We start from the raw sequence: 18,839 nt of genomic DNA on the forward strand, positions 1-18,839 counted from the left end.
CTGGATGTTATGTGCGTCAAAATGTGGCTGATGTGCAAGTGTTTCGACGCTGGATGTGTAAAATGTTTGTTGTTACCGTGCACACACCTCTGTGGCTTGATGGGTAACTTGTGTGCCACACTGACTTGGGGAGGAGGTCCAAGCCCAGAGCTGTGGCTTTCAACTTTGAGGGGGGGATGGTAGAGGGGGGGGGGGGGGGGGGGGGGTTGGAGGAGGTCTGATCTGATCAACAATGTTTTGTGAGACATCGTCAACACTTCATGCATCAAGTCTGTGACGTGTTGTATAACTTCGTGTCTGAATAAAATTTAAAACAAAAACAAAACAAATATGTGTTGACATTTGAGGAATGTCTGCTCTTTTTACATGTCAAGATGAATGAATGTTGATATGATTTGCTCCCAGTGTATGCAATACAACTTAACACATTTACTGCAATCTCCAAATGAAAGTCTGGTGTTTCATATCTTGTTTCAAACTTACATGAACTTAATTTTAAATCAAACTATTTTGTTTTGTTTTTCTTTAAGGAAAAACCATGTCTATTTTGACTGACACATAATTCATTGTTTACAAAAATGCAAAGTAGAGATCAGATTTGCTATTGTTATATATAATCTGCTTTGCCACTTGAAAAAAGTTACAACAGTAGAAACTGAATACATTACCGATATATTATATACCTAAATCTTATAAATATTTCATTAATAATGATAACAACAAAAATAAGAAGAAAAAAGACAGTAAACGATGAAGAAAACACTTTTTTCCCCAAAAATATATACTCTGCCTCAAAAAAATATATGAAATGACATCTTGAGATAAAATATAACCCCTCCTAATCTTAACAGTATTTTTGTAACTTACAGAACAATATTAGTATTGTGGGCCTCTTTTCAAAACTGCAGGTTATACATATGAAGCAATACTTTCCTCATGCACAAAGAATAGACAGAAAAAAGCTCCTATATCAATTTTTAAAAAAAGAAGATAAAAGAAAAAAAGCAACACCAATTCAAAGTGTTCACTTTTTGTTTATTTGCTTCTTCCTCCCACAAACCAAACTCACAGCTGAGACATGGATCTACAACAGAAATGTACAGAACACACAAGACCAATGTTTATACACATCCAAAGCTCTGCTGTAAAATATAGCCTTTCAGTGCCATGAAGGGGAAGCCTCATGGCTCGTTCAGTTGTAGGTAGACCAAAAATCTTTAACAATGACATATCGCTGTATTTACACAAACATGTACACCATTGCTGTGATATACATACACACAGAGCTAGACATAAGAGCGGTCCTGAAACTGTTCCTATCAAAATTCAGATATTCACTGTGGAAAAAGCAAAGCAACAACAACAACAAAAAAGACATACAGGAGAAGAAACAAAAAATCAGATAAGAAGTCAGCTACAACCTGACTTGGCATTATTGGTCAAGAGTCAGAAAAACATGATATCATCTACATCATTTCAGCTAGGAAGGTGTGCATGTGTGTGGTTTGCTACACATCACCGAATGTGCTGCAATTTGTCAGAAGGATAGAAAGCAAAAAAGCGATAACAAAAGCAGAATGAAGTTAGCACAAAATATGACTGTGTGACAATCAGACTTTTTTTAATTTTTTTTTTTTTCAAATGAAGATGACGACATAATTACATGAGCATTGTGATGGAAGAATTGCTGGCCATGCAGTTTCAAGATGGGGTCCAAACTTAAGGAAAAAACAGAAAACAACAACAAAAAGTCCAAACCCAGTATAGTGCTGAAAAATCATGGTCTTTGGATAATGGTAATTTTGTTTGCTTTTGAAAAGAAAAAAGAAAAGGTATCATTTACACAGAAAGGTCCCAATTCTAAACTAGGTCTACTTCACAGATTGGCTCTCCTCTCCCCTGAACACCACCCACCTCTCCTTCCCAAAGGCTGATGCATTATGATGGTGACCATCCTGATAACTTGTTCCAAGCAAACCCCTCAACCAAACTAAACACAACGTACTAGCATAACAGCAATCAATGTCTGCAGAGGAAAAAAAAACCACAAAAACAAATTGAAGCTGCAAGCAATTATCAGTTTTGTCATGGAAAGGGGGATATTTCGGGTTTCTGAAAACTTGCGTGGTGTGACATGAAAACCACAGCACTGATCAAGTCACACAGTGGTCACTGGGCTGATCAAGGAACTACAGCAAAATGTAGGTCCACCATATGGGGGAGCAGGTGGCCAGAATGGGAGAAAAGACAAACTGACAATAATTTTTTTATATAAAAAAAAGACAACAAAAACATGGCCCTGTAACAACACTGACACAACTAAATTAATGTACTGAAAACACAGCAGAAAAAGTTAATTAATGCGAAATGAAACCTCAGTTCCTCTTCTATTCCAGCAGACTGGATATCTATACCTTCAAATTTTCTGTTTGCACAATGTTACAGATGCAGGTTATGAAATATATTGTTTCACAAAAAAACCCCCGTAAGATCACTTTTATTTTTCAAATGTTTCTTTTCAATGTCTCAAAATCAAAAGAAGATCTGAAGATCGGAAGGAGGACTGACTTAAGAAAAAATAAAGACCAACTTTGTCAAACACTAAGACACTGGAATTTCTATCTGTATTCCTTACACATAATTATGACTGCACAAAGTCATCACCTACTGACACAAACCTGTACATATTAAAGCCATTGTGCAATGCAAAGAAATCAAAACTTAAGAAAAATGTTGATGTATTCTAGATTTGTAAAACTTTGGGTTGAAAAAGAAAAAAAACAGGTCTGGGATTAGAACTTCACAAACCATCACATTCAACACAAAGGTTCTTCTTTATTTTTGCACATTTCAATGACTGAACAGAGGTACTGAACATGCCGTCCCACAACCAAATTTGTGACAAGAAAATTTACTGTTGTCACACTAAAAAAACAGAAACCCATATCCTGAATCTTTCAATGCCAGCTAGTCAGCCTGAAACTGATACACACTTCTGATATGCTGTCCAAGATTTCGATTCAAAACTATGTGCTGCTTCAACACACACACACAGACAAATTAGCGTAAAGTGAAAACTGGTCACATCAGACCAAGAAGTCTGCACCCGACGATACAAAAATGCCCCAACCAAGAAAGGCTCCCAGTGCAGGCAGACATGACATCAAATCAAAACCCCTGCCCCTCTTATAACCCTGAAGAAAGAAAAACCAAAAACAAAAGAAAATTAGAGAGAAAAATTAGTAAGATGGAAATGATAAGGAAAAAAAAAAAAGTTTTCTTGCACAAAAAAATTACAAAAAAACAAAAAACAAACAAAAATAAAAACAAAACACAGAACAACATGAAAGAAACAGGAGCCAGCATGGGCGCACGCGCGGTCAGAGACAGACTCCAAGAAGACTGTGCTGGAAACACTCAAGGGGCCCACCCAGGTGTGTTGTATACGGTGGTGGCAAAGACCCTGGTGGAGTGTGGCCCGGTGGTGGAGTTCAAGCGCGAATGCTGGGCTTGGTGCCGCCCCCGTCCAGCGCCTGCAGAACACCGTCTACCCTGCGGGACTTGAGCACCCCATCCTCCTCTACCTCCACCGTCTCCTTGCCATTCTCCACCACTCTGCCAACATTCACGTATTTATTAACTTTCACCCCTTTGTATTGTATTGTATTGTACTGTATTGTACTACTCGTTTTTGTCACAACAGATTTCTCTGAGTGAAATTTGGGCTTCTCTCCCAAGGGAGGGCATGTTGCTACACTGAGAGTGCCACTTTCAAAGAGTATACCCATGTAAGTGGTGGTTTTATCATTACTTTTTGTTGTTGTCGTAATATTCTGAGGCAATTTTAGACATTCAGCACTGATGCACACATCTGCCATTTTGCTGCTCCTGGCAGATGTGTACATCAATGAAGAATATGTTCAAGTTTTTAAGTACAATGACTGCTATTAATCGATGGGTGAATATTCAAATAAATGTGCTAAAAATATGTGAAAAAGAAAAAAAAGAGTTTTAAAATATTGTTGAAACGTTTAGTGCTGCCTCTGCCCTGTCCAGCAGTACATTGACATCAATAGAATGTGAGGAAAAAGAACTCTCTTTTCTCTTTCTTACACTAGATTTGGTGTTGACAAATTTTTCCTGAGAAAATGGCAATCTTAAATTTTACCACGAAAACATGCACACACACACACACTCACACATATTTACATACACACATGTAGACATTCACACACATGCACACACACACACACACACACACTCACTCATAGAGTCACACACACACATAGTCAACACACACACACACACGTACACATACAATTCTGAATTGGTTCTGAAATTTGTGCTGGTTAAAGGTGACAGTCCTCCGGCAAAAGCAAGAGAGGCAAGGCCTTCAAGACTCACTTGTGATAAATTAAGTCCCCTTGCATTAATTACAGACTAATTTCCCTTTTTTACTATCTGCACCAAAACGTTTGCAAAATATATAAAAATTCCATGCTTAGCAAAAGAAGTTCCCGTTTGAACAAAAAAATGATAATAATGACTGCTCTTGTTGTTGTGTCAGAATATGAGATCAAAGTGCCAAGTTGAGAGAATACAAAAAATATAAATATAACAGTAAATGCAGTTTGCATATAATTAGGCTTCTTTTTTTTATTTTTTTTGTGCCCATCCCAGAGGTGCAATATTGTTTTAAACAAGATGACTGGAAAGAACTGAATCTTTCCTATTTTTATGCCTAATTTGGTGTCAACTGATTTGCAGAGAAAATGTCAATGTTAAAGTTTACCACAGACAGACACACGGACACACACACACACAGACAACCGAACACCGGGTTAAAACATAGACTCATTTTGTTTACACAAGTGAGTCAAAACAGAAAAAAAAAGAAAGAGACAGACAGAGAGACAGACAGAAAATACTAACTTTCTGGTGACCACTCTTTTGCCATTGACAACTTTGGTGGAGGTGGAAGTGGAGCGGAAGTTACCTCCGCCTGTGGGTCCCCCGAAACTGGTGCTGGAAAACTGGGACATCCTGCACACACCCAAGCAATGACAGGGTATCAACACAAGGGTGGGAGGGGTGGAATCAACCCTAACACAATGATGATGGACAACAACAAAAACAACAACACAAAATGAGCAACATGATGGACACTACTGCACTGTGAAGAAGTGGAAGCTTCTCAGTCTCAGCCTCCAAAGTTATTTTCTCTCTCCATCTCTTTTCTCCCCACCTCTCCTCCTGCTTCTCTTTATTTTCTGATCAGAAAGTGGGGAATTTTTTTTGTTTGTTTGTTTGTTTGTTTGTTGTTTTTTGTTTTTTTTGTTTTTTTGTCTTTTGTTATTTTGACAGCTCCGCAAAAAAGGGTCTCTCTCTCTTTTCCAAACTGTTATCATCTCCTGTCTGAAATATTTTTCTCCAAACAAAAGAACTTTGCTCATTTGAAAGGACTTTCACACAGTGCAGTATAATATATAACCAAAATACTCCTTATAATTGTATAAACACATTGAAAAAAAAAAAAAAAGGTTGAACTTTCATTAGACTTATTCACAATATAAACCATGCCAGGCCCTACTGTGCAGAGAAAAAGCATCTGGTTATGATACAATCACAGGCTGAGACATTTAAGAGGACTGCCAACAATGACATCAATGAAAAAAATTGCTATTACCACCTCCCGTTTCATTCTGTGAAGCAAACCAGAACAGTAGCCTCTCTGCGTTTTGACATGTTATGGCTTAAGCAACAAGCAGTATGCAAATGGTACAATCATGGCAACATGTGCAGCTTCAGGATTCTGAAGTTATTAACTGTTTCTTCCCTTTACACCAAAAAACATATCACATCAGTGACACCTCAGTGTTCAGTTTACATTACAACAATTCCACTTAGATGTACCAGTATATGTCAGGCACAATAAACAGCATTATAGACACCAGTATTTCAACAACAACAACAACAACAACAAAAGCAACATATCACAACAGCCAACACTGAAACATAAATAGCGATGCTGTTTTAAGCAGTCGTAAACATTTTTACCCTAAGCAGGAAGGGGTGGGTGGTGGGGGTAGGGGCTGGGAGACTCATAAAACATTTGATTTCTAATTGTGCAGTCATCCACAATGGTTGAACACAGACACAGAAACGGCAAGTGAAGTGTTGAAAGCCAAGCAAATCCTTTGGATCCATATGACATGTGATCTTATAACCAGCAACAATGCCTCAAAAACTGTCATCAGTGACAACCACATTCAAAAGCCTACAGACACTATATTCGAGGACGTAATGTAGTGTCCAATTATTCAACGACTGGAAGCAACAAGAAAGTTTTCACTAAAAAATTGACAGGAATGACAACATATACAGGAAGCAGGCTATACCAATAAGCTCTAACTAATATTCATATTTCCTTTGTGAAAGTGTGCATGTGTGTTGGGGGATACACACACACACACACACACACAAATTATGTTGCGTGTCCATGTGTGTGCATGTTAATTCACCATTGGTGGAATCATTTCATGCTGTTTTACAAACATTCAACACCAAAAGCCAGACAAAAATGCTCCTCTTGCTTAGCATTCTATTGACAGGCGTCACTTGTCAACAATGAACAACAGCCTGATCCTTGTTTGACTCGAACCTTCTTGAAAATTAACATTATAACACAACTAAATACAATTACCACTTCAGTCCACACCCCAATATAAAAAAAAAATGTCACAAATATAAAGCACTGATGAATTTTTTACACAGACAGCACAATAATTTGAATCATAAAAAAACACACACGCACACACAAAACAAAAGTTTTTGAATGGATTGACATCTTAAAAACCAAGTCATGAATGAACAAAACTGTGGAACTTTTGTGCAACATGTGGGCTGAAATGTTCTACATACACCAATGTTTGGTTTGCCACCACTGTCTCTATTATCAATTCAACACAAAGGACTTCATAAAATTCCCTCTGCCTAAAGTATGTTATCTGTACTCATCTGCATTCTGATAAGAAATCATTTTTACTGTTGTTACAGTTGTAAAGGTAACTGGCTGTAAATGTGTACAATAATGAACACAATTTGAAAGTGTTCTGTAAAACCTACTGGCAAGGACAATCAACTGGTCACAAAAGTGGGAGGGGAAAAAGGGGTGTGGTGGGGTGGAGGGTTTATGTACCTTGAGATAGACAAAACACACACACACAAAAAAAAAAAAAAAAAAGAAAAGAAAAATGGGTAGTTATGTTCTCTTCACTGTTGAAAAGTGTGTGGATGACCATGACATTTTTTATTTCTTTTTTCTGTTTTTTTGGTTTTTTTAATTTTTCACCTCACCCTTTGAATTTTTCATCTGACCCTTTGAACACATGTTTCTATCCCTTTTAATTCAACAATAACTAACTTCCCAGTCAGTCCAAAAGACTGTCTTTGCGATTATCATGGATTAGAACTTGGGGAGCATGATTTTGCAAATAACAACTGCACAACTTGATTGCAAAGAGACACTCTTCAGAAAGCGAACCATTTCTCTCTCTCTCTCTCTCTCTCACACAGAGTTGTCATAGGCTTGACGCAAGTTTGCTCCTGTTCCAACAGCAATCTAGTCACCCTTACCAGATGGGAGTCTCTTTAAAAGTTCTTTCACGGGAAAGAATCAAAATTCAAATTAAAAGGGTTCTCACTGTGGTCGAGTTAAAGGCATATCTACCTGAACAATTCAGACAGTGGTATTCCACCAACATAAAAAAAACCCTCCTCCCAACCCCCTTCAAGAAAGAATCTGTTCCATATGATTAACAAGACACTTCATACCTTGAGAGAAAGGGGGAAAAAAAAAGCAGATAAAGCCATTTGTAGATATTTTAACACCAAAAGCAGTGGTACCCTTTTCCAAGTCATGGACCAAAAAGAAAAAGACCTGAAACATTTTGGCCTGGTCCAAAATGTGGCAGCTACACAACTATACAAAACATAGCAATAATAAATTAAACAAAAAAGCAGCAGCTTCATGCGGTTAAAACCCAGTGCAAACACCAAGCCAAGAACTACTGTCTATAGTGCAGATTTTTTTTTTCTCAATAAGACATGGGTTTTCATTCATTCAACATGGTAGTGCAAGCAAAGAAAATCAGGCAAAGCAACACAAGACTATTTCCACTGCATAACAGGGTACATTTCCATTCCACCCTAGAGTTCTCCAGGCCTAGGATCAGTCAGTCCACCAAAACAGGCTCCATCCAACTGCAGGCAGGCATGAAAACCAAAAAAAGCAGCAAAAAACACGACAGAGAAAGCCTGGAACCAAAATGGGAACTCAAAAGACAACTATGGGCCACATAGCCAGGAAGGGGTTAGTGACAAAAAAAAAAAAAAAAAAAAAAAAAAAAAGGAGAGAGAAGTTAGTTAAATAGAAGGAGACAAGAAGAGAAGAAAATTGTGTTGCTTTACCCCGACATGGGCCCCATACTGAAGAAAGTGTCGAAAGATGGGAAAGGGGGCACACCCCCGGCCACCTGTGGGTAGGAGGCGGCGGACACGTGGGTCCGGTGGGGCTGGCCGGCGCCTTCCCCCCTCCGACGTCGGTGGTGGTGGTGGTGGTGGTGTTGGTGGGCCCTGTGGTGAGGGGCCCACAAACTGCAAGCAGCTGTCTCTGTCACCACCCTAGCTTCTCTCTCTCTCTCTCTCCTCCTGTCTTTGTCTGTCCATCCTCCAATGGGACTATCGAACTCTCTGACTACTTTTTTTTTTTTCTTCCCTAACTATCTCACAACTGCATGCAGAGATCGTTGAAAGCCATTCACTCCTAGGCATGCAGCCTCTGGAACTCGAACCCCACCCTGCCCCCCCCACCCCCACAATATCCCCTTCACCCTCAAAGCCACAATACTATTTCTGACAGGCCATGCACAGTGAGTACAACCATTTGGGGCCAATACAGGAAATAGGAGTAAGATCACCATGGCCACCATGAACCAACCCGTTTCCTTGACCAATAAAAAAAAAAAAAAAAAAAAAATCAAAAAAAAATCATGTTCACCCTGAGTGACGGCAAAATTACCACCAAGGGCCTTCACTGAACAGCATCTCATTTCTGAGGTGACTGACGTTTATTTTATTTTATTTTATTTTTTAAAGTCTCATCAATGTGATTATTGTTGTTTCTAGGCAACATAGTTCTATCAAATAAAAGCAAATTCATGAAACTAGATTGAAGGGGATAACTTTTTCCACCTCAATGCATGAAAATTATACAGATATGGCAAACCTGTGTACATCCGAAAGGGTATTTTTCCTCTTCAAAGGATGGAAATATCCTGAAGATTTCTAAAAATGTATCCCCCCAAAAAATTAATAAAATAATAAAACCTCATCAAAGAATCTAACATTATTTGCTCATTTTAACAAGCAATTTTTTGCCAAAATGAAATCATGTATGCTGGAATGTGAACGTTTCCACCAAAGGCAGCCACCCCACCCCATTCTTTTAGGTGTTTTTTTTTAAAGCCCAAGCACATTTCACAGTCATGTCTAAGTTTCAACTTCTTCCTGTCTTTATTATGACTTTTCCAGCTTGAATGCTTCATAACAAAAACTCCAAAAGGCATCCAAATTTAAATATCATACACAATCAGTGTATCTTCATGAGACTGTCCTGACAATATCTACCAGCATGTTGCAGTCTTAATGTGTTGGCAAATGTTACAATCACATCTATCATTGTTTTAACCCCCTTGACTGCCTCATCCACTTCATGGAGCTTTTGGAGCTTTCTGTGACACCCATCTCCTTCAAATCAAACATTTGTACACATTTTAGAAGGTGGAGAACCACGGACTGATGTCAATAGGCTCAGTAAGGTTCATTAAAGTCATTTTCTTATATTTTCCAACTCACTGGGTCATACAGTTCTCACGGAATTGGGAGTTTTTCGTGGGTTTTTTTTTCCTCCTGAGAATTCAAATCTGTTTCCTTCAAAACTTGTATACCACAACGGCCTCAGACTCACAATCCTTGTAACATTTAGGAAAATCATGAATGATGTAGACAATGATGAAGAAAACTTGTACAATGATTCAGGAGACAACCCATTATAACCCATTCTTTAACCCCTCTGACTGCAGTCTGTTTGGGGATAACAACCCATACTCAACTCATCAGACTTCAGTCCAGTCTCTTCGGGGGTAACATGCCATACTTGTTACCCTATGACTTCAGTCCAAGTCTCTTTGAAGATGGGTGGGGGGTTATGAGCCATATTCTATACCCTCTGATTTCAGTCCAACTCACTTTTTGGGGGGCGAGGGGTGGGGTCACTTTGGAGAGTAACAAGCCATACCTGACATTCTCTAGCTTCAGTCCAAAGTCACACTGTGGGGTTATGAGCCATACCTTACCTCCTCTGACTTCAGTCCAAAGTCACTTACTTTGGGGGCTGTAAGCCAGATTTTACCCCCTCTGACTTTAGTTTTAGTCACTTTCAGGCATTTTAAGCTCTACTCTGTCCCCTCTAACTTTATTTGGTTATTTTGGGGAGATACAAACCACACTGTACCCCCTCTAACTTCAATCTTTGTCACTTTGGGGGGCTATGAGGCCCTTCTCACTTCAGTCACCATGCCTTAAACAAATGTTGCAGCTTATCACTGGCATTTCTCTCCCCCAGGCTGACAACGCAAGAACCTTTTCCACAAGCACAAACGCTTCCTAGTCATGAGAGAACTGAAGTTAAAATTGACAAACACGCTGGCTGTGTGCATTTTGGTGTGCAAATGAAATTTATAGGAGTACTCTGATTCCCAATAAAAAAAAAAGAAGAGAAAACTAAAAATAAAAAACTAAACAAAACATCAAAAAAACTCCTTGGCACCTTCACCCCTTTCTGCATTGTAAGCAATTACATCATGACTGTAATCACTCACCTGCATATTTTTTTTTTTAATTGTTTCTTTTTTCTATTATGGCAGACTGAATTACTCAACAACACCTTAATCATGAAGAACCCTTGATTTTACTGAAAACAATATCAGTGTTTGTATTAACAAAAAAATTTTTTAAATAATAAAATATGTATCACTGCATCTTTCCATTAACTGGAGCAGTATCTCGAGTTATCTCCCTTGTACTACCAACTGCATAACTATCATGGAATTTTAATTTGTTCCCACACAAGTATATCTTCACTCCCTCCAGACGAAAGAATGCGTGAGCGTTCCAACATAAAATGAATTTGGTTTCGGACGACGGAATGGAATAGCATTTCCCACCAAAAAAAATCCATCACACGCTGTACACATGATTTTGTGATTAGCCAAGCAGAGCGCGCTATTCTGGGTCACTCCATAACCAAATGGTATGACTGGCCAGCCTGATGCGTGGTCCGTCTTGCACACATGCTGACAAAGTCACTGACAGGTCGTCTGCTCGTGTGCCAGCCTGTTAGCAAAGCGGGTTCTTCTCAAAATGTTGTGGAGCGAACAAGGGAGCAACGGCAACGTTTTAGTGTTGCCGAAGTACTTGAAATGCTACAAACGGAAGGGTCGGACATTGAAGAAGTGGATGATGACAAAGAAGAAAGTGAAGTAAGTGCAGAAAGCGAGCAAGGGTATGCTGATTCGGGGTGAAAAATTGGCATTATTTTCCACATAATGGCAAAACTGTAAAAATAAGATAATAAATTAGATTTTTTTTATGTAATAGTCCAGCACGTAAAAAACCAGTTCTTAAAGTTTAATTTTCTTACTCTGTATTTTTTGTAATATTTTTTTTCCAAAACCTTACAAATGGGCAGTCTGTGGGGAAAAGCAAGGGAGAAAACTTGTCATCCCGAGTGAGTTAAAGTAGTCTATATTTTGGCCTTCGTGCAGAATAGTTGTTTTTTTTGTTGTTGTTTTTTAGATATTACAAAAGTAAATGCTCAAATAAGTGTCTTTCCACATATGGACAGTAATTTCTTGCCAACAGGACAGATCAATCTTCTACTTCTTTTATCATTCACTTAAGGATACCATATCAAACCTTCACCTTGGTTAAAGGTCAAAAACAAAGAAAAAATGTGTGACATTTGTGCTTCAACTTATTTCCTGAGAATGTTTTTAATGCCTTCCATGAAACCCCCTCAATCAAATTTCTGAACTGACCTTGACCCATCTGGTTCATCCTAGAGGTTTTGTCATCACTATGACAGCAATAATAATATTCTTATAAGAGGCGCCATGGCAGAATCGGTCAGGCAATGGACTTCTGGTCAAGTGTTCACCATCGATCAGGGTTCAACGCCCTGTTTCAGTAGGACGCTGTGTTCTTGGGAAAGGCACTTTACTCAAATTCTCCTCACTCCATCCAAGTGTGAATGGGGGGTTCCAGACTTTGGTTGTGGAAGGATAAAAACTTCAAAAGGGGAGGACTGGGTCCTGCCTTTCTGTGCCCAGCTGACGACAAAGTGAATATGAATTCACATGGTCCTGATGGCGGTAAATGGTTACAGGACCTTTAATTTTAACCTTTAACTAACTTACTGAATTTATTTTGGTTGAACTTCCCATATAGTGGGCTCTCAGCTTTCCAATCTCATCCTCAATGATTCTCAGCTTGTTTCTTCCCTTCATCATCAAGATTAGACCAGTATTCTCACAAATTGATTCTACGCTCCACAGAAAAAAATCAGATCAGAAAATCAAATCAAAAAAGAGTAATAATGCAATAATCACAGCAGTGATGAGTTTAAAAAAAAATGTGCATGAAGTACGGTTGAGCCAGGTATTAGTCACAATGGTAACTTCAGAGAAACTGGCACATGTCATAGTCATAATGCAGGTTAGGCAGCTACTGCTCTATGTACCATCCCAAAACAAAGGCTGTAACTTATCATCACACTACAGGTGTGTCAGTCAGTCTGTTAGTGGATGACTCAAGACAGAGTGGATGAATCAAGACACAAGGTGGCAGTGTGCGCCAGACAAGAAAAAGTTCCCAAACCAAGCTAAATTTCATTTATCAGAAAAAGCTGTTTTGAGATCCAAACACTTCAGTACTCCAAACAACTTTTTAAGGTTTTCCCAACAAATTTCTCACTGAGCTTCGAAGATGAAAGGTGGGAAGCCAAGGATATGGGACTTCAGGCTGCAGTTGTTAGCAAACCACTCACTGGTTCAGTATGAATAGCTTTCCAACCTATAAAACCAGACTTATCCCTTATTTCCAGATTACAAAAGAAACAGATATTTACAAGATCCTCACTTCAAGACCATTGTGCCTTTGAAACAATGATCCTGGACAGATGAAACATGACCTTGCCCTCTGATATTGTCTTTTAACATGTTGGCACCACCTTGGGCTGGAAAGGTACAGAAGAGACAGCTTACACCATCTAACCATGGCTGCTGCAACTACTACAACAGCTGCTGCAAAAAAACCTGGATTCTGAGGGAGGCGTGCACAAGCCATGTCTAGTAGGCTGAGTGATGAGAGGCCAGGGTGATGACACATACAAGCTTACCCAACAGATCAGTTTTAAATCAACACAGGATTGTAAGCATGAAGAATGCCAGAAATCCAAGTCAACAACAACTGGTTAACAAAGAACATCACTCTGTGCACAGGATTTCATGGAATCAAATGCATAAACACACACACACACAAAATCAAAGAGCATGTAGGGCAAGGGTAATAGTACCTGAGAATGCAACACAAGGTTAGAAAAGTACATGGCATTTATCTCACACTTGATCTCACAATGTAACACCTTGCACAAAGTGATATTCATTTCTCCAAAACAGAAAAGGCATCACAGCACTAGCACAGCTTATCTGGCAGCAAATACTCACCCAGAACTAAAAAAGGGGTCGCTGGAGAAGAAGGAAGAAGAGAAGGCATCGTTGCCTCCTGGGAATCCTGTAAAAGATTGTTCGAACATGTTCCCTGACTGGAAGCCACCTGAGGACAAGCAAACCGTGTGTGAGAACACTGTCATCCAACAACACATTGGCCAGTCTCATTCTTAAATGTTCATCACACAGTCCACACACAAGCATTCCCTCTAAACTTACCCCTCTACAAGAGTGAAGATCATGAGATGGTCTGATTACAATAGCATCATCTCGGCTGAATCTGGAATGCTACTTACTTACCTGTCTGCAGGTGAGGATCATGAGGCCTTCTAGGTGTTTTTTTTATCTTAATACCTGCTACTTTCGAGAGCATAACTCACCTTATCTAGCCTATGCTGTCAAATTCCTTTTCCAAAATTGGACTTTATTAAACCATTACTGTCTTCAGTCTTCACAATAGAAATTTCTTTCTGCCATTCTTCTCCTCTAGCAGCTTGATCAAATTATGTCATCCAATCCCTCTCCCTTTCCACATCACATATTCTTTTCCTGTATCTATGTTGATTCACCATTACTGCAGCAACATTCATATGTCATGAGCATTATACCCCTCACACAGAAATATTATGTCGAGTAAAACAAAAACTGAAACAATTGCAGCAAAATATTTGTATCAACTGTTCAACTGATGACATCCATTAACAGTTCAGCATAACATTATGCAATAGCAATAACTGATAACATGTAGTGTCACTCTGTGTTAGTATGCATAAATTCGATACACCTTTTTTTTTTTTTAAATCAAAGACCTAATAGCACATTATGTGATTTTTAGCGTGCACTCTAATTAGGGATGTATGTTGACTCCACTTTAACACAGTTCAATTGTTACACAATACAGTAAGTGCCTGTGGAAGATGTCTTGCATGTGAGACAAACATTAGTTATTTTTCACTTACAAGCTTCCAAACAAACACACATACATGTAGTTAAGACGTACAAACCTGTGCCTTTCTTCTGAAAGCAAAAATCAAACTTAACACATCAAATACTGCATTCAAATTCCCAAAACTAAAATCAGCAAAATTATGTTCTGAGCAAAAGAAAACATAATCAAAACTGTATGACTTGGAACATGAAATATGGAACACAAATTAGCAATGTCAGTTACCTTTACTTTTAACACAAAAAACCCATCATCAACAGTCTGATCTACAAATCAGATAAAAAATGAAAAATATGTGGCAGTGAGATATCTTTAAAAGTTTCATCAGATGCAGATTGAAAACATTATCATCCTCTCAACTTTAATTATGAAAGACTTTAAAACAGTTCCACTTCCAATACTGTTAACACTTGCTCCCTAATTATGTCTGGCACCATGACCGGACAAAGAGCCCACCTCCAAAGATCCTGGAGAAGGGATCGTCGGTGCCGAAGAATTCCCGGAAGATCTCTTCTGGACTGCGGAACTGGAAGTGGAAGTGTCCATAGCCGCCGCCGCCTCCAGCAAACTCATCGTCAGAGAACCCTGTGTTGCCATGCACGCCCTCTTTGCCGTACATGTCATACACCTCGCGCTTTTTCTCTGTCAGGACACAGAGCCAGCATTTAGCATTCCACCCAGGAGTCTCCAAAATTTTCACACACGCCCGTCAGCATTCCAGCCCAACCTTGTAACAGGTTATATACCATATATATATATAAAGATAGATGAAGGGATAGACTGGCCAACAGACATCCTGACTGGAGGACAGAGGAACAGAACATTTAAGTAAAAGAATATAATCTTTTTTTTTAAATGCTGCTTGCAAAATTTATGACACAACACACCAGTAATCACCTGCCAACTTTACAGATATTCCACATGAATTATACACATTAACACTGGTATGCTTTTTGTCCCAAACCTTGGTAAGAAAACTCACTCAGTACAGCCAGTCCTCTCTTCTCCTCTACACAGACCCCTCGGATGTCCAGTGGGTGTTTGAATGACCCAACCTTTAGCTTCCGTCGTCAGAATTGTGGTATTCTTTGTCAACATTCACCTCTTCAGTATAAGAGCCTTCCACTTGCAATATTCTGATGGTGGTAACTGGGGTGAAACGCTGTTAACGTCGTTTCTTTCGCCGTTCGTATGGACAGAGTTAAGGTTACTCTTTTTGTTGTTGTGGCTCTTCTTCTAGCTGTTGTTCTTCTTGTGATGAAATGTCTTTCTACTACCGCTGTCACTGCACTCCCATAGGGAGCAATTGATATTAGGTTACCCGAAGTCCACACACCAGAGGAGATCCTGCACTACTGCTGTCACATTGGTGGTGTTCAGTAGTCACTGTTTTGATTCAACATATGCAGGACATCATGTACAAACTCCCTACTGATAGCAACAATGAACAGCTTAGCGAGTGAGACTGTTGGGAATCCTCTCCAGAGTGGATGCCACCACCATATCGCTCCAACAACAATCTCACCATAAATCTGCTAACGCTGAAGACCCAGACAGGAACTCACCCCAAGCATGGAAGAGAAGGATTAAAACTCATCACCAGAAGAGCATGGCATGAAAGGCCCCGAAATCCAGGATTTTTTTTTTTTTTTTTTTTTTTGTTTTTTTATATTCATAATGAATGAGGATGAGAATGATGATGATGATGCTTTGAAGGTCCATTCTAAGTTTGGAACTACTTGAATAGACTGTACTCTACACTTCCTGGTGTCAGCCAGGCCCGTGAGGTACAGACTTCTGCTATGTTGGTCAGGAAATTTAAGCAACACTGCTGAAGACACATCTGTGGTCCCAGTCTTCCCATTTCAACCCATAGCACTCAGCTCTGGTATCAGCTGACTTTTGGGGAAAAAGGTTGTTTTTTGAGGGGGTTTTGTTGTTGTTGTTGTTTTCTTCCTATTTTGTTTTATAGCATTTTAAAGTGTTTAATACACAAAAGCTGAACACCATAATCTGGATGGTCTTATAGTGTTCTTGTAACAAAATATATCTGTGACTGAACTCAACAGTTTATTGACATGGTATGCCTTTCCTAAGTGCAAGCCTTAAAAATTGAATTAAATATGAACAAAAATATGTTGTTTTGTCATTATACACCTCTGAAGAAACCAACAAAGTTTCAGTTTCAGTTTCTCAAGGAGGCCTCACTGCATTCGGACAAATCCATATACATATACTACACCCTATCTGCTACAGCCTAGGCAGATGCCTAGCACTCATGACAACAACATAACCAAACATATTTATCAGGCCTTGAATGCATGCATATATATATTTGTGTACCAATCGAAAGTGGATTTCTTCTGCAGATTTTTGCCAGAGGACACTTTTGTTGCTACTCCATGCCAGTGCTGTTTCGCATATATATGGTTTTAACATTGGTCATGTGTGTGTGTGTGTGTGTGTGTGTGTGTGTGTGTGCGCGCGCGCGCGCGCGCGTGTGTGTGTGTGAATGCGTGTGTGTGTGCATGTATGCGCACGCACGTATGTGTGTGTGTGTGTGAGTGAGCATGTATATGTGCCTTTGATTTTTTTCTTTCGATTAGCAAAACCTGTGTAAAAGCCACAAAAGGTACTCACTGTCTGAAAGCACATCATAGGCCTCTGAGATTTCTTTGAACTTTTTCTCTGCTTCATCTTTGTTGTTGGGATTCTTGTCTGGATGCCATTTTAGTGCAAGTCGCCTGTATCTGTTGACAGACATCATTAACATGATTGAACCAATGCTAACAGTTAATGACCAAGCAGAACCTAGGTAACTCACTTGTGCACGCTTGCACACGCACATGCACACACACAGACACAAACACACACAAACTTTTGATACATTATACCAAGCTTTTTTCTCTTTTGCTCTCCTCCCTCCTTCTATCTCGTCCAACTTCAATGATTACGTCAGTTAAATGCTGCTCAGCATAGAAAAAAAAAACAACAACACCACAAATAAACAGACACTTTCTTCAGTATTTTCTCTTCTTTTCCTGTGCCAAGGAAACAGCCAAAATGTGTGAATAATGGTTTCCTTGTGTATGTCAACAGACGAAACGGTTCATCCCTAGATGAAATAGTATGAATGGCCTTAAAAGAAAATTACACTTTTTCTTCTTTTTTTTTTCTTTTTTTTTTTACACAGCACAATAAGCATTTCTTCAAACAGTATTTAATCATTATCCTTTCAGAAAAAAAACCCAAACACACAAAGAGGTGACAATATAAATGATAAAACCCCCTTCCAATCACAACACACACATACAATCCCATCTTCTACTTCTACAATGAGCGCCAATGACAAGACACAATAAAGAACAACAACAAATGTATATTATAGAATTACAGTACAATTCATACCAAAAAAAGAGATCATCACAGCAGAAGGCTTTTAACAGAACCACGTCTTCCACTTATTTCAAGTGCAAACACAGCACCACTGAGCAAGAATTAAAAACTGTGATTTTCTTTTTGAATTAAAAAAAAGTTGTGTTTATCTCAACTTTCAGCATAACAATTATTACCAAACATGAGGGGGTTTTAGTTCTTATTTTCTTTTCACATCATTTTTTTCAATGATCTCCCTTGGTTTTCCAGGTCAAAATGCACATCAAACTGTGAAATTTATTTGTATTTGTATTTCTTTTTATCACAACAGATTACTCTGTGTGAAAATTGGGCTGCTCTCCCCAGGGAGAGCGTGTTGCTACACTACAGTGCCACCCATTTTTTTGTATTTTTTCCTGCATGCAGTTTTATTTGTTTGTTTTTTTTCTATCGAAAAATGTGTCAGTCACTGTGGCTTGGCAGGGGCTATCTTATTTACTACTCTTGATAAATTAACATTTGTGTCAATTGTTATTCTTCTGATCTCAGAGAGTGGCTACTCTTTTGCTACTGCCAAAAAATAACTTTTTTTTGGGGGGGGGGGGTGCGGGGGGGGGGGGGTTTGTTTTGTTTTTTTTGGTTGTTTTTGTGTGTGTGTTTGCAGACATGGT

The 18,839-nt window shown here is 39.0% G+C and overlaps 1 protein-coding gene across 10 annotated transcripts in view; it reads right to left on the reverse strand.

The window, feature by feature from the left end:
* Positions 1-1,018: 1,018 nt before the first annotated feature.
* Positions 1,019-18,839, reverse strand: part of LOC143293673 (dnaJ homolog subfamily B member 6-B-like) — a 38,126-nt gene continuing 20,305 nt past the window's right edge. For 5 of the 10 annotated variants that reach the window (XM_076604815.1, XM_076604818.1, XM_076604820.1 and 2 more), the window contains exons 3-8: positions 17,434-17,543; positions 15,250-15,435; positions 13,845-13,953; positions 8,470-8,655; positions 4,933-5,043; positions 1,019-3,615 (exon numbers count right to left, since the gene is read on the reverse strand). In XM_076604815.1, coding sequence (XP_076460930.1) covers positions 3,492-3,615; positions 4,933-5,043; positions 8,470-8,655; positions 13,845-13,953; positions 15,250-15,435; positions 17,434-17,543 — 826 coding nt within the window. In that variant the 3' untranslated portion in view covers positions 1,019-3,491. The remainder of the gene's footprint in view (positions 3,616-4,932; positions 5,044-8,469; positions 8,656-13,844; positions 13,954-15,249; positions 15,436-17,433; positions 17,544-18,839) is intronic. The other 5 variants (XM_076604823.1, XM_076604822.1, XM_076604821.1 and 2 more) reach the window with 5 other exon arrangements.

Source organism: Babylonia areolata, chromosome 19 (genome assembly GCF_041734735.1).
Source record: "Babylonia areolata isolate BAREFJ2019XMU chromosome 19, ASM4173473v1, whole genome shotgun sequence".
Taxonomy (NCBI): domain Eukaryota; kingdom Metazoa; phylum Mollusca; class Gastropoda; order Neogastropoda; family Buccinidae; genus Babylonia; species Babylonia areolata.